Raw genomic sequence first — 23613 nt, 5'->3', positions numbered from 1 at the left:
AGAGAGGCAGAGTTTAATGTTGCTATGAAATTACTGTCTTCAACTCACAAGTAAATATTACTAGAATATTCAATGCTTGAATAACACAAATCACTGAAGACAATGAATTAACTAGTCTGCTGTAAGAGTTAACAGTTTTCAGAGATGATGTTTTCAAATTTTTCTTGCATGTTGGAAAGAATATCTACACTTCCATTTGAGAAATATTGCAGCAGATAACATCCCTTACCAACCAATCAGGGCTCAACTGTAGCCTTCAAGACAAAAGAAAGAAAGGAGTACACTTAAAGTATACCTTAAGTACTGTCACATGGCAAACCAATGTAAAAATAGTTTTTATTTCTTTCACAATACAGTGTCTGTTTTTAGAAATTATTTAAATAAAGATTAGCAGCATATCTAAACCTTAATATAATAACTATCACTAGCTTTGGAGTAAAAGAATTAATGTATGCATTCAGGGATTTTATTGCCTCTCAAGATGCTTTCAGACATTGAACAACCTATTAAAAATACATACTCATGTATACAGGAATTGAAGCTGATTGTGATTTTCTCTTCAAATAATGAAAAGCCACAGTGAAACGTAACCAACAGTCTGCAATCTACTCTATTTGCCCACCTATTTGCCATGCAATCATGTAAATGCTGTATTAAAATACCCAAAATACAATTACAGTTAGCTTCTAGACACTGAATCTCTTCCACCAATTGCTAAATAACATTAAAGCAGGAGGTAATTGGCTCACAGTCATTTATCCTGGGCCACCACACTGCCTAAGTCCCAAATAACATCTCTCTTCTGGAAGATGGTTGTCAAGAGTACCAAGCTCAGAAATACCAAATGTAATTAAAAGCTTTCTTCAAATACACTTCACAGCACTGTACCTCACAATTAAGTTTTCTGACTAATCCACAGAGCAAATTATGAGACTTTTTCTTTGCTCTCAAATCCTTGGTTTCTAACCAGTCAAATCGGCATTTCTTCAGTGCTCTTAGGCAATCTGTTTTCAGTATAAGCTGGTAAATTCTCTCTCACAATACTTGAAAATACAAATTGTCCTCCACATAATTTTGGCTACTGCTGGAATATTTCCTTTATCATAGCAAGGGTACCAACTACAATTATTGAGTGTATGAGCAGGAAAAAATGCTGTTAACAATCACCACAGTAAATGGATTTGGCATAGAGTACTATAATCAGGGTTTATCCAAAAGACATAAAGGAAGACTAACTCATGGTATGTACAGCTGAAATGCTTAACTTCATCCATTATTCCAGAAACAGTATTTTTAATTCATAAATTATTCAAAACAAAACAAGTGGAATTAATTTCACAGAAGCGCTGAGCTTTTAACATTAGTATAAATGAAAACTTTGAAAATTGTTTGAAATAAAAAAGGTGGAAAAATGAAGTAATAACCATTAGCACAAACCAAGTTTTACATCTACATATTCTCCATTTCAATATTAGCAGAAAGAGTAAAAAAACCAAGGTCTCCCTACAAGTGGAGAGAGGATGACTGATTTTAATAGTGTTTTAACAAGGTACATGAAGAATAAGTGCATTTAACACTAAATGCCGGTTAACAGAATTTACCCACTTATAACTTGTATCATATAGAATTGCCCTGTATCCCACTGCGCTCTGGAATACCAAACCGGTGACATGACTGACTTGTTCACCACCACAGCATTGCTATTTTAGATTTCATTACTAGACACTAGAACGTGAAAAAGTAGGGCATGGTTTCAGTTCATGGATCCGATTTTGGCTTGTTGTTTTTTTTTTTTTAGCACAGATCCCTTAAGTGAGCGTTGGGAATTTTATTTAACAGATAGCCTGTAAGAACCTAGCATATCGGCAATGTCTTTTCCCTCTCCTGCTTTCTTCCTATTGCACAATATCATGTCATCTTTCAGCCTGTTAACTAGACATCTGCTATAAAAAAATTTTCTGGCACCCCGTAAAGTATATAGACATTCTTACGGGAAAAACCCAACTCATTCATGACCACGATGAAATTGGTTTGAGCTTTGTGTTCTTAAACAATTACGTAGACATGCAACAAACCCAGGAAAACTCTTATCAAGTCATAATCCACTCAGATTATCTTGTTATAGCATGTTCTGCTTCCTAAGGGGCAGGGAAAAAAGAAAGGGGGGTGGGGGGAAGGAAAGCCTGTTGAAATTACTACTGACAATAATAAATTTCAGAAGGGCCAGATTTTGTCCTCCTTTCTTTTACTGTGCATTACTGCTTCTTACTCTCCCACTCAAGTGGGACACAATCTCTAGCTATCCTTTATCCAAGGAAGCTGTAGATAAAAATAAAGGAATATTTTCTATATGGCCCGTCTCTCAGTGCAACAGTGTATTTAGACTACACAATATTTTACTTGATTATTAAAGCTGTTTACTTAACTATTAGACTATGTCCAATTAATTTATTAATTTAAAATGTAATAAATCATTATCATTGGAAAATAATTTTATTATCGTTATTATCAGCAGCAATAGTTAAGGTCTGAGTAGCTATTTTTCATATAAAGGAACAATCTAAATGAAAATTAGTAGCTTGAGCAATCTTGAGGAAAATCAAAGAAATGGAGTTAACATTTCTTTACAGCTCCATATTTTAAAACTATGCACTGGCAGAATCAAAATGAGTGTATTATTGGGTCTCAGGTTAAATTCTCAATGAACACATACATGTGCAGACGTACCATTCTTCAGAAAAGGCTATGTTACACACAGTTCATTATTGCATCTCTCCATTATATAGGCTAAGTATTTTAACTCTTACAGCTGAAGTACAACTGACTTGTAAAAAATCAGCTACTACAATGTACACACAAGTATAATCAATGATGACAATTTATGCTGACATACCATTTACCACTAGGGCCAGAGTGATAGATTTTTTGCAATTAATAAAAACGAAGAATAAATGTATAGTGATTTTTTTTTCCTCTGTTGATGTTTTGTGGTAGCTGTAATTAATAGTACTGTATTTTAATACAAAATGCACATAACCATCTATTTGGTAGTTCTACATATTATACTCTCATGATTCTTTGCAGTAATGTGTTGTCATCACTGGATATTGAAAATTATTTTCTATAGCCCAGTAAATACAAATAAAAGAAATTAAGATTTAGGTTTACAATGAAGCTCAGAGAAAATTGAACTTTAATTACAAATGTCACCTAGAAGTAAAAATATGCACAGCCAGCATAACAGGAACTTATTATTTCCATTAAGTACTTGGGTTTACTTTATCTAGCCATTTACTATCATATATCAAAGTTTCATTAAGACCAAATAACATACTTTGCGGCAAGTTTATAGCTTTCCAGATTTTTCCTCAAACACATATTCTCAGCCTTAAGCTGCTCGTTGTGGGTATACACAGTTGGCACCAATCCACCATCTTTGGCTGCGAACACACCTCTCTCTATGAGTTCATACCTAGCAGAAAAGAAACAGAGACATATTTTATTCCACATTTCCTTTTCGCACTTCACTGATGTCTCCCTTCTCATGCTAGCATTTACCTAAACTAGAATCACTAAGATATTTATCATCTTGAGACATCTACCTTTTATGATCATTAACAATTAGCAACAGTACTACCCCACCACACTGTGTCCTATTTTACTGCTTTTCATTCAAAAATGTATTATTGTTCATAATAGTCAAAAGGCATGCCCTGTATAACACAGTACTTCAATTTAAACAATCGTTCTTTCCCTTCCTTTCTTCCAAATAGCTTAAATAAACAACACAAAAAAATATCCTTGTTCAAATAACATTTGTATATACTTCCAGTCCTTTTTATCTCATATGCTCAAATATATGCAGGATTTTTTTTTTTTTTTTTTTTTGAGGACTCAAATAAGATGACAAAGCTGCAGATAACCTGGATGAACGATTCTATGAGCTATCTTCAACATGGAATACAGAGCTCACCTAGGGAAATTTCTTCATTCCTTCCTCATTGCCTCATATGTTGCCCTCTCCTTGTTTAATCATATTTATCTATTTTACCAGCCCCTGAGAAAACATGACTCCATGATGTAGAAGCCTGAGGCTGCTTTACTTAAGTAAGCATGCAGACTAACTTGCATTTTGAAAAGTAAAAGAGAATCTGGAGCAGGATGTAATGCTGTGTAGCAGTCTAGGAATCTCTATAGCCCCTGGCAAGAAAGTCTACCCAGTGAGTCTCATATCTTTTAGGACTATCCATCTTTTGGTAGGATGTCAATGAAAGCTAAGAATACTCTAACAGGCAGAAAAAAGGATGTAGGTATTGAGAGTATTCATTTTAGGCTTAATCTAAAGGCATTTAAATACAGAGCAACTAAAAGTACTTGAGTATCTTCTACACAAAAGAAGAGGTGATATTAGAAAGTATTCAGAAAAGCTAAATTTGATCAATAATGTGACTGTCACTGCACAAAAAAAACTGCAGATGGATAATCGTGCTTGTTCAAGGAATGATTATAAGCTATCAGTATTTGTCAAAGTATTTCAAAAGACATCAAGATTCAAGTCTATGTACACAAGCATAAGAAGCTTCTGTGCAAGCAGACATTGTAGAGGCAATTCCAGAATCCAGTATGTGTAGGCACAAAATAATTCTTTGCCTGCTTCTGTCCTGGAAGACAGAAGAGCAAGACCTTCAGTTGGTACAAACTTACAGGCCCACTGAAGACGAAGACATTGTGTACTACTGTAGCATGATTTCAGTTCAACGTAGGTTCAATGGAGCTATAAAAAAATATATCAGATAAAGTCTATAGCCCCACAATATTCTTCCCTGCTGATCCTGACTGTGGCTGGAGGATGCTGTGGGTGGGAACTCACTAGATGGCATAATATGAACATTATTTGCTTTTTCAGGTAAAAAAATATAATGAATCTGTGTATTTTTTTCCAAGTAATAAGGAAGTATGAAAAGAACAGCAGTAATTAGAGATAAAAATTATACTAAATGCTTTCTCCTGTACTTGGACACAAGCGGATTTGAAACTTGAAGATAGTAAGCACAGTATTCCTAGATCAATAAAACATGTTGCAGAAACAAAAAGTGTTTGTCAAATAAGGGATTCTTACTTGACAAGCAACTTTTACTTAACATTCTCCAAAAAAAAATTAAGGGGATTTTCAGAAACTCTTATGTCCAAATGCCTTCCTATGGTCAACTACTGATCTGCAATTTGTGGATATTCCTAGGATTGCTCATCCCTGTGAATCAAGCTGTCACTCATGTTTGCCACCCACAGACAAAAGATTTTTTGAAACGTTAAACTGAACATGTCCGAAGAAAATGAAGTGATGATAGAATGAATTTTGCTTAAGCAAATTACAGTAGCGACAGGCTTTAATACTAAGAAAGAAGCTTAGTCTGCCCCCGACCCCCACCCCCAGATAAACATCAGCTGATGAGCAGGTACAGTTCCCATTGGAAATACTGCAACTAAGGGCACTTCGCATTGCGAATGATTGCAACTCTACATACTCCTTTATTTGCCAGAAAAAATTCTCCACTGAATGCCCTAACTGCACCTCATGAAAACCATCAAATTTCTGCACGAAGACACATCAGACATGGATAATTGATGAACTTAGCCTCCAGCAGAGCTAAGAAATCTGAAAGACAATTTTAATGAAATACAATTAATACCAATAAATTCACTATGCCCTTGTCTAAGAACACTACTAAAAATGAAGGCTTTTGTGCATGTAGCAGAAATGGAATAGAAAACACAACAAAATTGCATTGTGAAATCTCATTATCTTTCATCAGCCTAGTCCTGTAAAACTTATAGAACTCCTACATACCCAGCTGACTGCCAAATAGCTATTGTTCTCACTTCTTTCTATTACAGAAGGGAACTGTGATGCAAATTGAATTAGTTCCATGCACACAGAGGTATTTTTCTAAGCTTTTCAGAACAACTGAGTTGTTATTGTTGAATCGCTATTTGAAATTAACGAAGAATCTGGAAACCTAAGAGACAGGTGGTCAGCTATGACTTTATGATCAAAACCCAGTGCAGACTGACTAAAAATAATACGTGATTACTGTGCACATTACACTGAATTCAAGTTTAAGTGTTCTAAAGGAATCAGGTTGCAGAGAGGCCCTGCAATAAACTAACACGTAGCTCAGGATAATCCTTTACCAGGGATAACTCAGAGATGCATTCAGGGATTAAAATTTCATGTTTTAGCTTTTACAATAGCTTTTTACTGAAAATTATCATTCCAACCGATAACCTTTTAAACAGTTTCAACAGAAAGCTAAGAAAGAAAGGAGTACAGAAAAATAAAGCACCTTTTTGCCATAGTGTACACCTCCAATCCACCGTGATATACAAGTAGAAAATTTGTATTATCCTGTTATGTTATGCAGGCAAGAAAGTAGGTATATGAACATGGCTTTTTGCAAATCAAACTTGAGGTTACTTCACTTGTGTTCTGAGCCAATTCTGATCCAAAAACTGTATCTTTTTTAGTGTGATGCTGTCCTAGAACCAATAACCTTCATTCCTCTCAGGATTTATCAACTCAGAGTACAACGTACATTAATGTGACCACATGATTTCCAGGCCAAAGAGGCCTGAAATAAGCAGATTGTTACACTGTCTTCAGGGAGCTGTGACACGGAGATCACAACCTATATCCATTTTCTGCATTCTGCAAAAAGGAATTTTTTTTTTCTTTTAACAAGTCTACCCTTATGCTCAGAGAAGACGTAGTAGCTTTGTTGCATGTGCTCCATTATGCACAACTCGGGCAATCTTTGCAAGGCATACACAAGACAGACATAGCTTTTAACCTTGCTTGGTCATGCAGCTTTATTCATAATTTTAACCACATCAAACAGAAAATAATTTTCAAATCATGTTTCCATAATTAGGCTGCAGCTCTGCTTTTACTCACAAACTGAAACACTGCCAGGTCTCTAGAAACATTTAGTCAGAGATTACCAGCCCAATGAGTGTACTAACTAATCACAGTGATAGCTCTGTGCATATGTGTGAACAGCAAACAATTCATCTGCTCAGACTGGCAGCATGCTGCCAGCAGCAGTGAGCTCGTTGGGATTAGGAGGTATAGACTGTCAGATGCGTGAATTTACAGTTGATCAGCCCTTGCACTTCGTACTCCAACGCTGTCAATCCACTATCTTTAATAAGCGGCAAAAGCACTAGTAAGTCTCATATATCAAAGGAATAGAAAATCTAATGGTAAATTAGATACTCTAAAAATAATTTAATTCTAATTTTAAGTTCCTTAAAGAATGACTGGAAGAAAAAAGTGTATGCGCATAAAAACTACGTAAGTAAAAGAAAATACTACAAGTGCAGTAAAATGTTTCATTACATCATAGGAAAAAAGAATGGGTTTGGATTAAAATAAAACATAACCAAATCATGACATTTTATGCAGCTTGATAGAATAACAGAATGTTTTCTCAAACTCTGAAATAAACACAGATAATTTGGTCCAATTTAAGTGACCTTTAGATCTCAGACAGACAATTATTTCAAAGCAAGCCTTTTGATAAATTTTCTCTACGTTAATTAATTTCTCATTTTAAATTCCATTAGTACTTGATCACCACAGCATGAGAGCAGGAGTGTCGTCCCAATACATAATGAGGAACTTGAGTACACTAATCTGCTCTCACTTTCATTAATATTGTAAATTATCTATTTCAAACCAACATGAAACATTTTGAAATAAGGTACTCATGCAGAAAAAGTCTCAATACAGTAAGATTAGATCCTGAACTCATTTGTAATGCTACTGAAATTAAAAATATTACTTATAGAGAAAATATACGTATAGCTAAGGATTTACAAGATAGACCTGCTCTTGCTCTGTGAAAAAGCAATTTGAATTTTGCCATTCCTCTAAATTCAGACTCTAAGTGCTTCAAAGAAAGCTGCAGTTTGATAAAAAGGTCACTATTTATATCTGTCTAGTATTAATTATCTTTTTCCATGAAAACTGTTAAACTTCTTCAAACTTAATGCTATTCATATCAGTTCTTTTTTTGAAAAAGAATACAGAACTATAGTGCTGCTTCTCTAAGGAATCATTTAAGTCACATTGTTACGCTATCAAGAACCAGATCATTATTAATTCTAAAGGCCACGCCTGATTGGTGAGCTCTACGCTAATACGACCACAGCCTTGCTAACAACAGGAATGATTTCCTCATTTGAGAATATTTCTAAGAAAATGTAAAAGCTTCAACGCTTTTGTAGGAAAAAATAAGATATTTCTAACTTTTCAAATTCACTAATTTTCAAATTAAACAATTTCAAAAGACATTATTAAAAAAATCTCTGAACCTCTGATGTTTAAAGACTGACTACAAAATAATTCAGGGAGGTGTGTCCACTTCTCAGAATCTTTCCAATGCAACCTGCAGATTCAAAGCAAGCTTGTAACTGAAAGTAGTTCAAGAGAACTTTATGACAAGCACTATCTTTTGCCCCAAAATAACTCAGCTCTCCTATCAAACTTTGCAGCACTCCTAGCACATCATTCTTAATCAGTATTAAAAAAAAAAAAACACCATACATCCTGTGGGATTCCATATATGAAGAGTGGTGAAGGAAGTGGAGTATTTAGACAAAGCTGCATTTTTAAACTTCTCTGCAAAGTATGGACAAAATCTCTGCAATCTATAAAAGCTGTGGAATACAACAGCTGAAGAGTTTACTCTGCTGATTACTATACGAATTACATTTTATAAAGAAAAAAATCCAAACTAACCAATCATATTCTTTTGACTTACGTACCAAAAATTACCAAGTATCAAAAATTGTTATTATTCTACTTCAAAATACAAGATACCTATGATGAATGTCCAAGCATACCCAAACAAGTAGGGTGAAAATACTACCTCATACCAGAAAACACTCAGCTTTTAAGGGGGCACCCAGGTTCAGGAAAGCAAGAAAATAACAAAGCCACATGATTTCTTAGCACTGTTGAAATTAAATGCTGGTCATTTTGCATTAGACACATTTGTTCCAATGATGGCTTCTGCACTACAGCTGGTCTCTAGTTTTCATTGGCAGAGTAGAGCGGAATATACTTGGAAAAAATATAACTGAATTAATTTCATCTTAAAGGAGACAGCTTAAACAACTCGGATGAGTTGCATCCTGAAAATGAGTATTTCTCTTCCCCGGTCACAGAAGAGCCCTCAGGTGACCACTTCAGGCTTGTAAGTGCCTAGAGTTAGGTGAAATGCATACAGTCCTTCAAAGACACCTGTTTAGGAGATCCCTGGAGTCAGCTTTCTTGAAAGTCTGTCCTTAAAACAATAGTTTGCATCCTTTTTCTCAACATGAAGATATTTATTTGGTAAACCACTATGTATTTAAGAATGACTTGTACTCAGAAAAGTTTTCTGGAAATATATCCTGAAATACTGGACGTATTTGAATCCTGACCATGTACCTCCTAATTCTCAAAGTAACATGGTCACTTAAAATATTTTACCATTCAGTTTGGAAGCAGTTGAGGGTTCTGGACATTCCCAATCTGACCAGGAAATTGCAGAAGAAGTCATCCATTGCTTCAGGTATTTCAGACACTGATTTCTCAGAAGTCAGAACTGATCGCAAAGCCTGAAATTAAAATTTGATAATAGTTAATTAAATTTACAAGATAAATTTAATTATACCTTGTATTTCTGAAGTCATCGACTTACTGGAGTACAGCTGACTGTTTCCCTTGTCTTTATGGACCAGATTTGTAATTACTGACCCTTCTAATGTCAAGCTCTGTGAAAGGTTATAGAGAAGTAACTCAAAAATCACCTTATTTAAGAAAGTATTCTGAACCCGACATAATCTGATATGGTTTGAAGGTATTTAAACTGATGGATGATCTTCTGTCATTGACCAGAGAGAAAAATGTTAGTTCTCATGCCCCTGTAGTTTTCGGCAACCTTAAAAACTACCAATGAGAAAAATCAGTACTTCATCTAGTGAAAAATGCAAAAGTCAAAGGTGATAGTAAAATGATTTATATTCTTTTTGTAATGATGCATGCAATGGAGAGACTGAAAGAACTGTATCTCCATCATTAGATCTCTTGGGAAGTTTCACAAAGATCAATTCTCCCTTTTCTTCTCAACATCGATATGCAGACACTGACTGAAGCTGCCAGACAACATTGCTACAAGTGTTAGCAGAATGCAGATGGAGCACCGAGGCTTTCTATGCAGCTCCTCCACTGCCATCAAGATAGACAGCTATTCAGATAAGATCAGCTCATGGGTCAAGCACAGTTGCCAAAAGCAGAATCAAAACAAAACAGCAATCCTACTATGGAGGAGAGAAAAATAAAAAGATTCCTTTCACAGCTTTCTGTTGCAATGCAAATTTCTTGCGTTCACCCAACCCCTTCAGCCCACTCAATATGTAGCTTGATATTAAGCTCTCCTAGAGAGATTTCAAGATGCAAAGAGGTAAGAAAAAACTAAACTACATCTGAGATCCCCCTGCAGAATGCATTTAAAGATAACCAGATGAGAGAGACTGCCATGAGTTGGCAGCCAAAGAGGTGGCCTTAATTCATTCAGACTTCAAATGGATTATAGCAACTTGACATAGCTAAATATGAGGGCCCCAGCATTTGGGAACTCCACATGGGCACAATGCTACAACAGACTTGCTCAACAAAGCAGACTACTAAGACAAGATTCTGCAGATGCCAGTCCTCCTAGTGAGAGGATGACAGAACAAATCTGGGCTTGACAACTACCACTTAGTGAGCTCTTGAAAAAAACTCAGATTCTGTGATAACGACCTACATATAATAAAAAAAAAAAATACCACTGTAGAGAAGCAGAAACAGCTTCCAGACACGCCTACCTTCTTTCCTTCATTTCAATACTAGCAAAACTGTAAAAAATCCAGTGAGATGTTCATCAAGACACACTGAAAGGCTGTGACTGCAAATTATTTCCTCCATCCATTTAAAAAAGAATTTGTAGGCCAGAGATTTTTGATAACTCAATCCATTTATGGCTTATTCATGTCCTTACTCGGAGCTCTATCAACGTGGCTGCATAAATTACCTGGAGATATAGGCATTTGTCTTGATAAAAATGAAAACACGCAGCATTCCCTACACTGGAAAAATCTCATAGCCATTTTGTATAATACAGAAAATGTTGTGTTTAATGCAAGCAACCTATCTAATATAAACAGAATGAATTGTACACATACAATTAAGGCCATGTAACACCGTGTTATGAATAATACAATATGCCAAGTGCAATGGAATATTTAGCATATTTTCATTACTAGAGACACAGTACATCAACAGGTCTATTTTCTAATTGTGATAATACAAGAACGAAAGAGAGTACATCTGCAGACATGCAGCTGCATCCCTTTTCTTGCTTCTTTTCTTTCTTTATTCTAAGTGAGGCAAACGTCTAATATTGTTTCCCAAACACATCTATAAAGCCGGTCTTCGGAAGAAATGACACAGCTTGATTCCCTTAGTAAATGGAAATATGATAGGAATTCATTTCATCTGTGCAGAAGAGAATTTATTAGCTACATACTAGCACTGAGAATCATTTCAGGAACCGAAGCTTGGGCGGGGAACAATATAGGGAAAAATGAATGCAGTCTAACAGGCACAGCATTGGAACAGGGCCTCAGGAAATCAAAACTAAATTCCTAGCTCTTCTGCAGACTTTGAGAGTGATATTAGGCTAACCACTTTCCCTAACTTAATCTTAACCTTGGATGACTATCCACAGAATAGCATAACAGTCAGTTTTGGTATGTATTCACCTATTTAGAAATGAAGAAAATATTAATTTATGTGGTTCAAACAGACACCGTACAGTAGCTATATAGACAAAACCACTTTATTAAAGGATTCTGACTGTTAAGTCAAAACAAACTAAATATTTGCTTTGTTAAATATTTCTTGGTTAATTGTTTGTAATTAAAATCTTCAAAAAATTGAGTGTATGGATTGCAAATATGGCCAGTGAAGTTAGTTATTTACTAAGAGCTTAACCTAAAGGACCTCCACAATACTCGCAATAATTTCTGTCTATAGAAGATTAACACCAAATAAATTAATAATTTTCCTGGAAAATGAGATAAGATGTTCTTGCAAAACTTATAAAACTAAAAAGAAGAATATCAGAAGGGAATTTAAGGACTCTTAACACATTCAAACAAAAAAAATCAAACCTACATAAAATATAAGGTTAATAAAAGACAATGAAACTTCAGATTATCATTTGGAATATTAAGAAAATAAAGATCCTGGAATGGAAGTGTAATAGCTGTAACTACTGAAGAAAATAATTCAGCCAGCTTTCTTTTGTGTATGTGATTTTCCAGAAGTTCTGTATCCTTTTCCTAGGGTCCCTATCAGCCAAAGATTTTCTTTCATATGCAAAATATTCTATCGCTTGCATTTAAAAATCATTTATATTACTTTACAATGTCTCAAAACAAGGACAACAGAAAAAAATCATGAGTTGCAACTGAAAAGGACAAATGATGACTAGAACAGGAACAGTACAGTACACAGAATCACTGCTATCCAAAGCATGTGTTGCCGAGCACAGCTGTATTTTGAATCAGCTGCCATTTCACCTCCAGACTAGGGGGAAAATGATACTCATTTCCCAGCTGGGATCCAAAGAAAGAAGTGAACTGTAACTGGTGACAGAGCTTCAAACTCCTTAAAAACCATTAGTTCCACAGTACCTATGCAGAGATCCAGAAGGAAGGAAAACAAGTCTCAATATCCCCTGTAGAAACATAGGTTTAATTCCTACACATCAATTTTATTTAAACAAACAGTCAAAAAAGGTGAATAGCACCATCTCTCATTTGCTTATGTTTGCTCTTCTTCATGTAGTAATTAGTGCTAATTACTTTGTAAGGAAGTTTGAAAATAAGCATTTTTCTTAGATTTTCCTGGTTATACTTGACCTTTTACAGAGCGTAAAAGAAAATGTAGTTACTATAAATATCCATAGTTTCTGAATTGAGTATCTGCATTTGGCAAATTGCTTAAGTATTTTTGGATGCTCACTTGATCTGTGCCTTCTCTGTATAATTTCTTTTCTTAACTGAAAGATTTGCATCTAATACTGAAATGCAATCTTTAATGTGGGATTAGGTATACAAGTTACTATGAACAGCAGATACACATAATCACTTAAAAATGTTTCTCACAGAGTAGCTATTCCAGGATATGGTTATTACCTAATTTAACCTATTTCAGCCAGGATTAGAAGCTAGTAATTGAAAAAGTGTACCAATTATTTATCAAGACGACAGCCTTTGACTGTGCTTCTTACCTCAGAGTTTGGATATTGATTCAATATTAATCCACAGGAAACAGTGCTTCTAACTTGGGTCACCAAAAGCATTCACTGCAGCACTTGTTTTTTTCCAGTGAATTAGCATCAAACAATCTATTCACTGAGCCTCACAAAACATAGAGCAAATCATTACGAAAGCTGTCAAGGAACTAGCAAGTGTATTAAACCATTTTTCTATTCAAGTCTTTCTGTCTAAAAGCTGGAAATATTATTTCAGTTTCAAAGTTATGGAAAAAATGAAACCTCCAAATAGCAATTCAAGAAGCAAGAAGACACATCATTAGCATAAGCACAAAATCAGAGAGAATTTGAGTTTAAGCACACATGTTCTTTTGTTTTAAGGAAACTTTCTTCAGTTTGATTAAACAGGATAGATGTTAGCATATTGTTTTCTACCACTCCAAGTTCAACAAATCAACAGAGAGGTAAAAGATTGCTTAAATATAGCACTGCCAGACCAACAGATTTAAAATATTTTTACTTGCTTCACTTGTTATTTGAATGTCAAATCACCCAGTAAGAGAGACATAACTTCCGTTATCCCTAAAGAACACTGAGGATTTTGACTACTTGGTTAACATTAAGCATGTTCAGTCTTTAAAACTTCTGCCATCTTTCCCTTAATTTTCAGGCATATTTAGTTTCAAAACATGCAAGAATCCGTACTGTCAATTTTCATTCAAAGTTTGATCTAAAATACAAAACTGATCTGTCAATATGCACTAGTGCAGAAGAAAATGCACATTCTCCCTCCATTTTAGTGTTAAGAATCATTCTGGTAATTTTCTATTTCATTATTAATCAGTTCCTTTTTCAAAACAAAGACTATGACAATAGCTTACTCAGGAGGCTGTAAGATAGTAGTGATATTAGAAACACAGCAGGGAAAAGCACTTTTCCCTAAGATTGTTGTAAGCAAGTAAATTCAGGTAAATCATATTTTGGAAATGCAATATAACAATCCCACTGTGTAACTCTGAACTATTACATGACTGATTTGAAAACAAACTGTAAACGTAAGATGTTTCAAAATAATTGATAATTTCATTAATAACTTGATTTAACATAGTTTAACAGCCCATTCTTTATTTTCAAAATATGAATAATTTTCTTCAGCAAACAATTAAAGTGTAAGATTCTGTGGGTCTTAAGCATATTCAGTTTCTTTCCTGTGTCAGGGATCACACTCTCATTCAGTCTACTCAGATAAAGAAACAAACCCCAAAGTACTGATACACTGTAATAACATTCACGTAGTTTAAATAATATGTCCGTGTATCTGTTATATGTATTTGCAATATCTGATTGTTTATGGAACACAGAATGAACAAAAGTTAAAGGAAGCTGAAACCCATAAAACATAAGTGGCCTCTTCTACTGTGGCATATGTTTACCCCTAGAAACTTCTTCAAAATAAGAAACAGTCTGTTCCACAAAAATATTTCATAAGTAAAATAAATTACAATGTGTAAATTTTAAGCCACTAATGCCAACTGAATTACAGACAGTCTTAGAATGTTTAGGAAGTTCTTACTAAAATTTGGGCATCTTCAGCCTGCTCTTGAATAGTCTGCAAAGCCTTTGCCAGATCCTCATCATCTTCCTGAAGACTAAATTCATCATCTGCTGGAACCTAAATGAAATTATTTAAAGTTGGGTATCAACATATTTTATACATCTATCTTTCTGAATACAACCATTTCCACTCCCAGTACAACTACTGAAAATAATATCGTTCTTGTTAAAATATTTTGCCATATTTAAACAAAATTTATATTACTGAAATATTCATTACAAATGAGCTGAAACATCTAAATAGAAATACTTCTATCTTTAAAAAAAGTATTTAACATTCAAACCAAAGTAAAACATAAATCAACTGACACTAAATCTTCTCTTGAAAAATAAAAATATGCCTAGCATCATCACACTTTATACAGAGAGATTCGTGTCGTTTGTCCTAGGATGTTTTTGTGACTGATGAAGCAAAACAAAAAGAACAAAACATGAATACTCTACCACATATATCAGAAGATTATCAATTTAGTAAATTACCTCTTCATACTGGTAATCATCTTTAGAGTCATCAGTTATGGTAAATTCTGCAGATTTTGTTAAGTTTCAAACAGCTGATGCATGTGATGAGTTCCAGCTTAAAAACAATGTATCATAAACCAACCATCCATGAATCTGTTATCACCACCTTCACCCTTGTTCTTTCTGACACAAGACTTTTACACTTTCAAAGACTCTTTCAGCCTTTAGGTGAACGCGCCCAGCTCCAGTGAAAACTACATGCACAGATACAGAATTAGATTCAAAGTTTTTATAGCAGGTTTAAACACTACTAAAACTTGCCTTATCAGGTCTATCAAAGTTAGAAGTCAAGCACCATTTGGAGTTAAACAGTAGCTAAATTCTGCTCTCACACAATCATCAGTTTTCATAGTGGTCTTACCACACTGAGACTTCGACATACTTTACGCTTCTAAGCATAACTAACTTCATACTCTCAGACAATGGCATTTTTCATCATATTCAGATGTACAAGTACAAACACGAACATCTGAGATCAAACACTGAATACTAAAGGATCATTCACTGAAGTTGATACAGGTGCCTTAATAATTACAACACAGCTACAATAAAAAGGAACTTTCAAAATGTAAAAATTCATTTGGAAATTATCTACAGTTCCTTCAAATGCTTTAGAGTCAAACTTTTCATTAAAAATAACTACAAATGGTGTAAAATGAAACCCAATTTTTTTTTTCATCCACCAGCCTCACAGCCCATGAAAGCATAACAAATGTGTTTTTAGCAAGATGCTCTGTTGACAGTTTCTCTAGGAAATCAGTTAGCCTACAGATGACCCATGTAAATAAACCAGAAATTAACTTCTGAAGAGAAGAAAAGCTGGCAATTCAGTATTTCACACACAAATTTAAATAGTAACTTCTATATAAAAACAGCAGGGAAAAAAGATCCATGATTTTCCAGCTTTGCATCAAGTTTCCCAAATCTGAATTATTCTCTAGAAAACAGGGGTTTTGCTACAGTTTTCACAGTACAACGTATGTGTAAAAGTATCATCTGCACTGAAGACACCAGCATCAACAAAACCATCAGTTAAATTGTAACCATCTAGAAAGCTTACAGCTGAAGATCATGTCCCAAAAAAAAGGATAACCACCATTTGTATATTATGGAGATGTGAGGTTTGAGATAAAATTTGGAGAGATGTCATTTTCTCTTCTAAACTAAAAAAAAACAAACAGGGAAGTCATTGAGCAAATAAAGGCATAATTTTCAGTATTCATGTGAAAGCACATCTGTGTTCCTCCAACTGCCCAATTACACTACATGCTTACTACAAAAATTGTATATATAAATAGGAAACTGGCAAGAAAGATTCTTAAGAATCTCCTGTCTAGGCTTAGTACATGAAAGCAAATGCCTGTAATACATGTGCCCCCAAACTTACCTACCTAATTACTGCATCACAGACTGCAGATGTGGAACACAGGACTCAAATTCTAGTCACCACCTCTCTGCATCTCAAATTTTACTCTGCAAAAGCTTCATTTTCCAACCTGACTGATTCTGGAATGTTTAATTCTAAAACCTGAGCTATGCAGAAACTCATCTCCAAAAAATGTTTACTATGCTTGCTTTCACGAGGGGGGGGTGGGGGAAGGAAGGAACCCCCAAATTATTAGATTTAACAGGCCTAAGTCTTTATCACACCAGAAGAAACCTGGATTAACTGTTCTGACTTTAACAGGAGGGCAAAGAAATTGTGTGCTTCAGTGAACGTGCCTTTTCTCAGCATGGCACTCCAGGACCATATGTGGGTGCACCAAGGTAAGCAAAGAGAACAGAGATTAAAACAGCTCATGTTGAGACATGACTTTCAAGAGGTGACCCACCAGACTAGATATAATGATCAGGGACTCAGGCATCAGGCTACCTTATAATTGCCTGCCTGCTCCCCAGTACAACAGGAACATTTTGGTCCTCACATCAGTGTCTGACCACGTCAACTCCTAATTCCTGGACTTTGTTCCTTCAGCTTGGAGGGAGAAAAGCTCACTTGAATTACTGATTACATAAGAAAAAGGAACAACAGCAAGGCATGAGTGCAAAGCAGGAGAAATAGGTTTCCTTTATTGCTTGAAAAAGCAAGGATACTTGCAGCAAAGTCAAGATAAAAGACACAGAAATACTGACTGACTAGTTAGGGTAATGCTCTAAAAAGCCCCTTTTTTAATTAGATTTAAAAATCCTAGCACTAGCTAGCTGCCTACATATTCTCTCTTTAAAGAACAAGACTTTTAAAAGTGTGATCAGGTTTGTATAGCATAAATACTTGGGTACAACATTTTTTATATGAAGCAGAGGACAATTTACATACATATGTAGTAATTCTATGTACAAACTGAATATTTGCATACTTCTCTGGAACCCCAAAGCCTCTTCATTACTTTATAGTACAGTATTCATCAACTTAAAATTAATTTAAATAAAGTACATTTAAATTAAATACTGTACCCGGCATTTTTTTCCACCATGTTTAGTGATTTAATCAGCGACTATTTTTTCTAAAGCTATCAAATGCTGTTTGTTTTTTTTTTTCTTCTCCCTGAATTTTTCTACTGACCTGACCATCCTTGCAATCCATTATGGTCTAAACTAATGCATCATTACAAACACTGTGCACAGACTAAAACATCACTTTAAAAACCCTGATTATCTTTTTCTCTTTTTTTTTTTTTTTTTTCCAAAAATCATAGCCAGGTGCATAATAAAAGAGAGGAATTTGCTTTTTAAACTATTGTATTTTTGCAACACACACTGTTGATTATTTTAACACATGTACTGATGCAGTGCTTTAAGGATACCACACGGTGTAAAAACAGCTGTGCAGTTTCAAGGAGGTAGAAGCTGAGGCACAAGCTCATTAAGGCCAATCTCCCACTTCTTTTTTACTGCTTTTATATTGGTTTACATCTTCATTGTAGCAATGCAGGAAAAACTGAGATATGGGTAGGGCCTAACACTTAAGCTCTGATTATTTAGCCTCTAAAACAAAGCTTGCAGATCTTCTTGATTTGGCAGCTGACAGCTACAAAACAGAACAAATAGAACTAGCCTGACCTAGTGACAAAACTAGAATCTGGGTCGTCTGACCAAAATTTACCCATTTAAAAGCCATAAACTCCTAACATAATTTGCCACAACTCATCTGTGAAAAGAATTCAAACTGATTTTTTTCCCCCCTCTAAAAGCCACAGAAAATAAATTTTTCTCTAGGTTATGGTATCATAATCTTTATATCTCAGTCATACGCAGTACTAAACAAAACCACGACTATCTAGCCAGTTTTGGCGTGTAGCAGGCATTGGGAGATTAAAGGAGCACATTTTACAACACCACATTGGGACTGTGTGGCCTAATGACAGGCCTTGGCACTCCTCCATAGATATCTCGCAATTGACTGATCAACAACTAAACCAGGAGGCAACAAGAGCCTTCCAGTTCAGATTTTTAACTCTTGTCCCACCAGCAGGGGGGGATAAATTTACTCCGCTTTCCCGAAGGGTCATTCAGGGACAGACAGGAGAACAAGCATCACATTAACGTGGGCAAGACCCTACCGCCTCTGCAGCAGAAAAACCAGCATGTTAGCCCCTTTTCGGCCTCCAGGGGCAGTAACTCAAAAGCCAGCCTCAAAGTGTAGGGTTTTTTAGCTTTTTCCCGCCCTTACGCGGTGAAGTAACTTGGCAACCCGCGGCTCTCCTGCCGGGACGGTGCTGACCGGCTGCTAGCGAGCAGCCGGGGGCACAGGCAAGCCTGCTCGCTGCCCCCGCCCTGCCCGGACCCCGCCAAAGCCGCCGCCGGGGCCCCCCCGCCCGGGGAGAAGAAGCACGCCCCCAGGGAGGGCAGGAGCGCTGAGGAGATGGGCCCGCCCGCGCCTCTCGCCCCCCGAGGCGGGGAACCGGCGGGACCCAGGGGCGCCCCGCACCCCCCAGCCACCCGTCTTAGGCGAGGAGAAGGAGGAAGAGGAAAACTCTCCTGAGGAGGAAGGATACTCTGCAGGCAGAAAGACACCTCAGAGTCCGCCGCCTCCTCCATGGCCGTTGCCGCTCGCCGCCGCGTCGGGCCGTTGCCGGGGACGGCCTCTCGCGAGAAGAGGCGCCCGTCCCACAGCCAGCAGCCGCCGCCGGGCGGGAAACACACCACCGACCCTCCAGCGGCGATTTGATTTAATTTGGTTTCATTTAGCGTTACTCCCACTTCACTTCCCCCCCCCCCCACGAGGTCCCAACAGGTGTTATCATTAAGTCGAGGCGAAGCTCCTTATTCATTTTACTAGAGAGGGCGCGGCCCCAGCAGGGACTGTGCGGTGCGTGAGGAGGTTTCTGGTGGTTTCCAGGGGGGTCGCTGGCAAAGCCGGGCCTCGGTGTCCCATCACGGCCCTTCCTGCTGGCTTCTGCCACGTTTCTGACTAGGATATGCTGTGTTTTCTTAAATGGACGGAAAACAACAGGAGGAGAGAGGGAAAATTGCTTCAATCTCATAAGAAGGGACCAATTTCTTTAGAGGAAACGTTTTTGTAGGTGTAACAGGTGTTTGCCGGATCACCTGAGCTCAGTCCTGTGGGACTGATTGCTTAAGTTTCTGCAGTATGTTCAAGTTTAATTACGAGCAGGAACTTCCCAGGCAAAAGTTCAGGAAAGAAGCATATCATATCCTATGCATTTGTGGAGAATAAATGTTATGGCTCTTAGGAGTTTGAGGTAAGGTTGCAGGATTCAACAGAAGATTTTCTGTTCCTTTATTTTGAAATAAGCTTAGAAGTCACAGTCCTAAATTTCCATTGAGTTAATGGCCTTTGCATGCAATAGGAACTCAGAATCAGTGTTTGAATTCATGTAAAGTAACTGAAAATAACTGTCCAAAGTCTCTCAAAAAAATAAAGAAAAAAGTGCTAATAGCTGGTCTGAAAGGAGAGGCACCAGTTTTGCTTGCAAGCAGTAAAAAATAAAATCTAACAATTGAAATACAGTCTGAAGATCAGAAAAGACGGAAGTGGGTGAAACTGAATTACATAATCCAGTTCAGTCTTTGGTCTGAAAAAATCAAGATGCAATCCTGCAAGAGGGCCTGCTACCTGTGGAACTATTATTTTAGCATCTTCTTTCCAGAGATTGTCACATAGGATTGCCTTTCTTCTCTCATTGTAGACACATTCTTGAGAAACGATGAGTACTCTGGCACTGTCAAAGTCTCCAAACTGTAGCAGAAGAACAATGCTTTGGCACAAGATCATCAAAACACAGCTAAGGCAACAAGGACTGTTGTATTTCTTAATAAAGTCTTTATTGTCAGCTTCACCACTGGGTTGAGTTTGATACATATCAGGGCTTGAACTCATCCAGGTTCAAGAGATGAAGGGAAAATTCTGACATACCTTTCTTTTTGTCTTGCAGGGTTGCGTTTTTGTTCCCTTTCAGAGGAAAAGGACATGACTAAAACAGCATTCTTTCATTCATATCCAACCCAAAAGAGCAGTCCTGAACTCCAGCAAAGCATCTCAAAAAATAACAAAGAAATAAGCAGAAGAGGCATCACAAAGCACAACACCCATGAGTCAGTACTTCCAAAACTGCGGGATTAAAAAAAGTCATAATGCAGTTGGGATGGCTTCAAATGAAGGCCTCATTCTTTTAGGGAGGCTCCCAGTTCCACCACCAATCACAAAGTAAGTGTAGCTGTACTTACATAATACAGGCAAGCATAGCTGATTAATATAAGGAGTTAGTGCCACTCACTTCTCTCAGCAACAGGTTTGCCTTTACAGAGTTGAAGAAACAAAACACTAAGCAGTTCCCTTCTCCACTTTTCAGAATTTTCTCTGCCTCTACAGGTCTAACCTCCTTACAAATTTTTCACGAGGCTTCTCCATCGCACTGAAACGTGGAAATATATGGTATCCACAATTGAAGAAGGCTGATGAAAGCTTAAAAAAGGCTCAGAGAAGTGCTTCAGGGAAGACTGGAAGACAGTTATAGTGAAGGACAAAAGGATCTTAGTCTTCTTGGTTTATTAAAGAAATAGTTAAACAGCTTGATCAAAGCACACGGGTAATATATTTGATTTAAAAGGCTACACAAAGATATAAACATATCCAACCATGTCAAGAATTAAATGAATTACAACTAAAAACAAAGAGCAAGTTTTTGACAAATAACTACTGGACTCATTTCCAAGTATAATGGAAACTGTTCCTGGAGGATTTTGGCAGTGACAGAGCTCTTCATAAAAGTTAAGTAGTACATTCAGACACCAGCTAGTTCAGGCTGTCCTATGGCTTGCATTTTCAAAAGAAAGTCAGATACAGTCATTGCAATGATATTTTCTATGAAAAAAAAATTGAAATGAGAAGATAACCAATTCTACCATGTGTGGAGATTTGCCAGTGTTCTAAAGGACCCACAGAGTTTATTTATTTGCTTTTAAAGAAGAATCAGTTGGTCACCGATTGTTATTTCCCAAAGGTTTAAACCTTTGTTTGGAAACAGTGTCTGGTTGGCAACTTCTCAACTATTTATGTTATCCCATCATGACTATATAAACGACCCGATAGTACAATAATTTTCCTTCAAAAGACATAACAAGCCCGCTTGTTTCTCTTTACCTTGTTGAGAGCCATCTACTGTAAATACATTATATTTGGTTATAGCTAAGCTGAATTCCAAAAACCCAATTCAACCTGCTTTATAGCCTCATAACAGTCTGTATTATAAATGATTATCGTCTCCCAAATGGCAGTAACCAGTGTGGTTACTGTATCCCATAACTTCTCCTGAGAAAGATGCAGAAGCAGCATCTGCTGTAGCTTGAGCATTTCATTAGACAGACTGTTTACTTTTTGCATGCAGCAAAGACTAAGCCAGGCACCTCAGCCAGATAAGTTGTAGTATTTGAAGAGACCATTCATGAAAACTGGGTAAACTGGAATGCTCCAGAAGTGTTGCTCGTGCTCCCAAGGTCTAAAGGCCTGATACTCTTCCAGGTCTATTCCACTGACTGAAGGATTGCAAGACTATCCTCTCATTCAGAGTAAAAAAGCCTCCTACTAAATTCAACAAGCAAACTAACCACAATTCTGACAAGTTGAGTTAAAAACCCAGAACATTCATCCAAGCTGCTTTCAGTGACTTTCCTCCCCCTGCAGGAAGATACCCAAAAGCTCCAGTTTATGCCTTTCATCACAACAGACAAGCATCCAGCAAAGAATTATCTGCCCCACTGACTTTTACACGCCCATTTCTGATTGTTCTTCAGTGCATCCTTTGGGGAGAAGGGACAAGGGAATATCATCGATTCAGCATTTTGAATGAGCATGGAGCGTGGCCAGGCACACGATACAGACAGTATCACGGTGACAGTCAAGAGGCCATTGTCCACATGGTCATGGTGGAGCACAGGACCACAGCTGGAAGCCAGAATGAGTTGGCAAACATCTTGTTCCAGCTTCTGCTATGCCATCTGGCTTCCAGTTAGGTGACTGACGTTAAATGTCTTTTCTCCATATTACCATCTGGCAGCTGCTTGTACAACAACAGAGTAACATGCAGAATTTGGCTAACGGTTATCCTCAGAATCACATCAAGGATACTTGCAACACAGATTCTGAAATACAAAAGGCTTACCAGGAAAGTTGCTTTAAATGATGTCATTACATGCAGAGTATTGCAGGTGGGGAACAGGGAGTGGGAAGTTACACATCCTTATATTTTGCATGTATTTATTATACAGAGGTTCCATAAAAGTTTTGGGGTGGGAGGAAAGAGTGAGCCCATACAGATTTCCAAAGGATGTGAACATTGCATCTAGTGAAATGTTTGTTCTTGAAAAGTATCAACACTTCTGCCATGCTACGGAAATAAATTCACTTTTCCAAACTTAGAGGAGCAGGTGTTTCCTTTTTTTTTTTCCTGCAATGATGTATGCCAAAGTAGTTATGGTAAAGGAAACAAGTTAAAGTAATTGATTAGTACAAACAACACAAAGTCTCAAAAAGATGGAACTTTAACAGAAATTTCATCTAAAAATGCAAATAATGCTAAACATAGTGTAACTGTAGCATGAAGTACAATGTAATACCTGTAGTGCTAGGTTTTCACGTTTATAAAGA

The 23613-nt window shown here is 36.8% G+C and overlaps 1 protein-coding gene across 1 annotated transcript in view; it reads right to left on the bottom strand.

Moving 5' to 3' along the window:
- The window catches only part of SPAG16 (sperm associated antigen 16), a 34024-nt gene extending 14441 nt beyond the window's left edge, over nt 1–19583 (bottom strand). Inside the window, exons 1-5 of the mRNA XM_064452106.1 lie at nt 19502–19583; nt 15465–15511; nt 14944–15042; nt 9536–9663; nt 3335–3472 (exon numbers count right to left, since the gene is read on the bottom strand). Of these exons, the coding sequence (XP_064308176.1) occupies nt 3335–3472; nt 9536–9663; nt 14944–15042; nt 15465–15511; nt 19502–19544 (455 nt within the window). The 5' untranslated portion in view covers nt 19545–19583. The remainder of the gene's footprint in view (nt 1–3334; nt 3473–9535; nt 9664–14943; nt 15043–15464; nt 15512–19501) is intronic.
- Between the last annotated feature and the right edge of the window lie 4030 nt (nt 19584–23613).

The sequence above is a fragment of the Phalacrocorax carbo genome, chromosome 5 (assembly GCF_963921805.1).
Source record: "Phalacrocorax carbo chromosome 5, bPhaCar2.1, whole genome shotgun sequence".
Lineage (NCBI taxonomy): Eukaryota > Metazoa > Chordata > Aves > Suliformes > Phalacrocoracidae > Phalacrocorax > Phalacrocorax carbo.
Note: the sequence above shows the minus strand (reverse complement) of the source record. Positions and strands in the feature narration are given on the sequence as shown.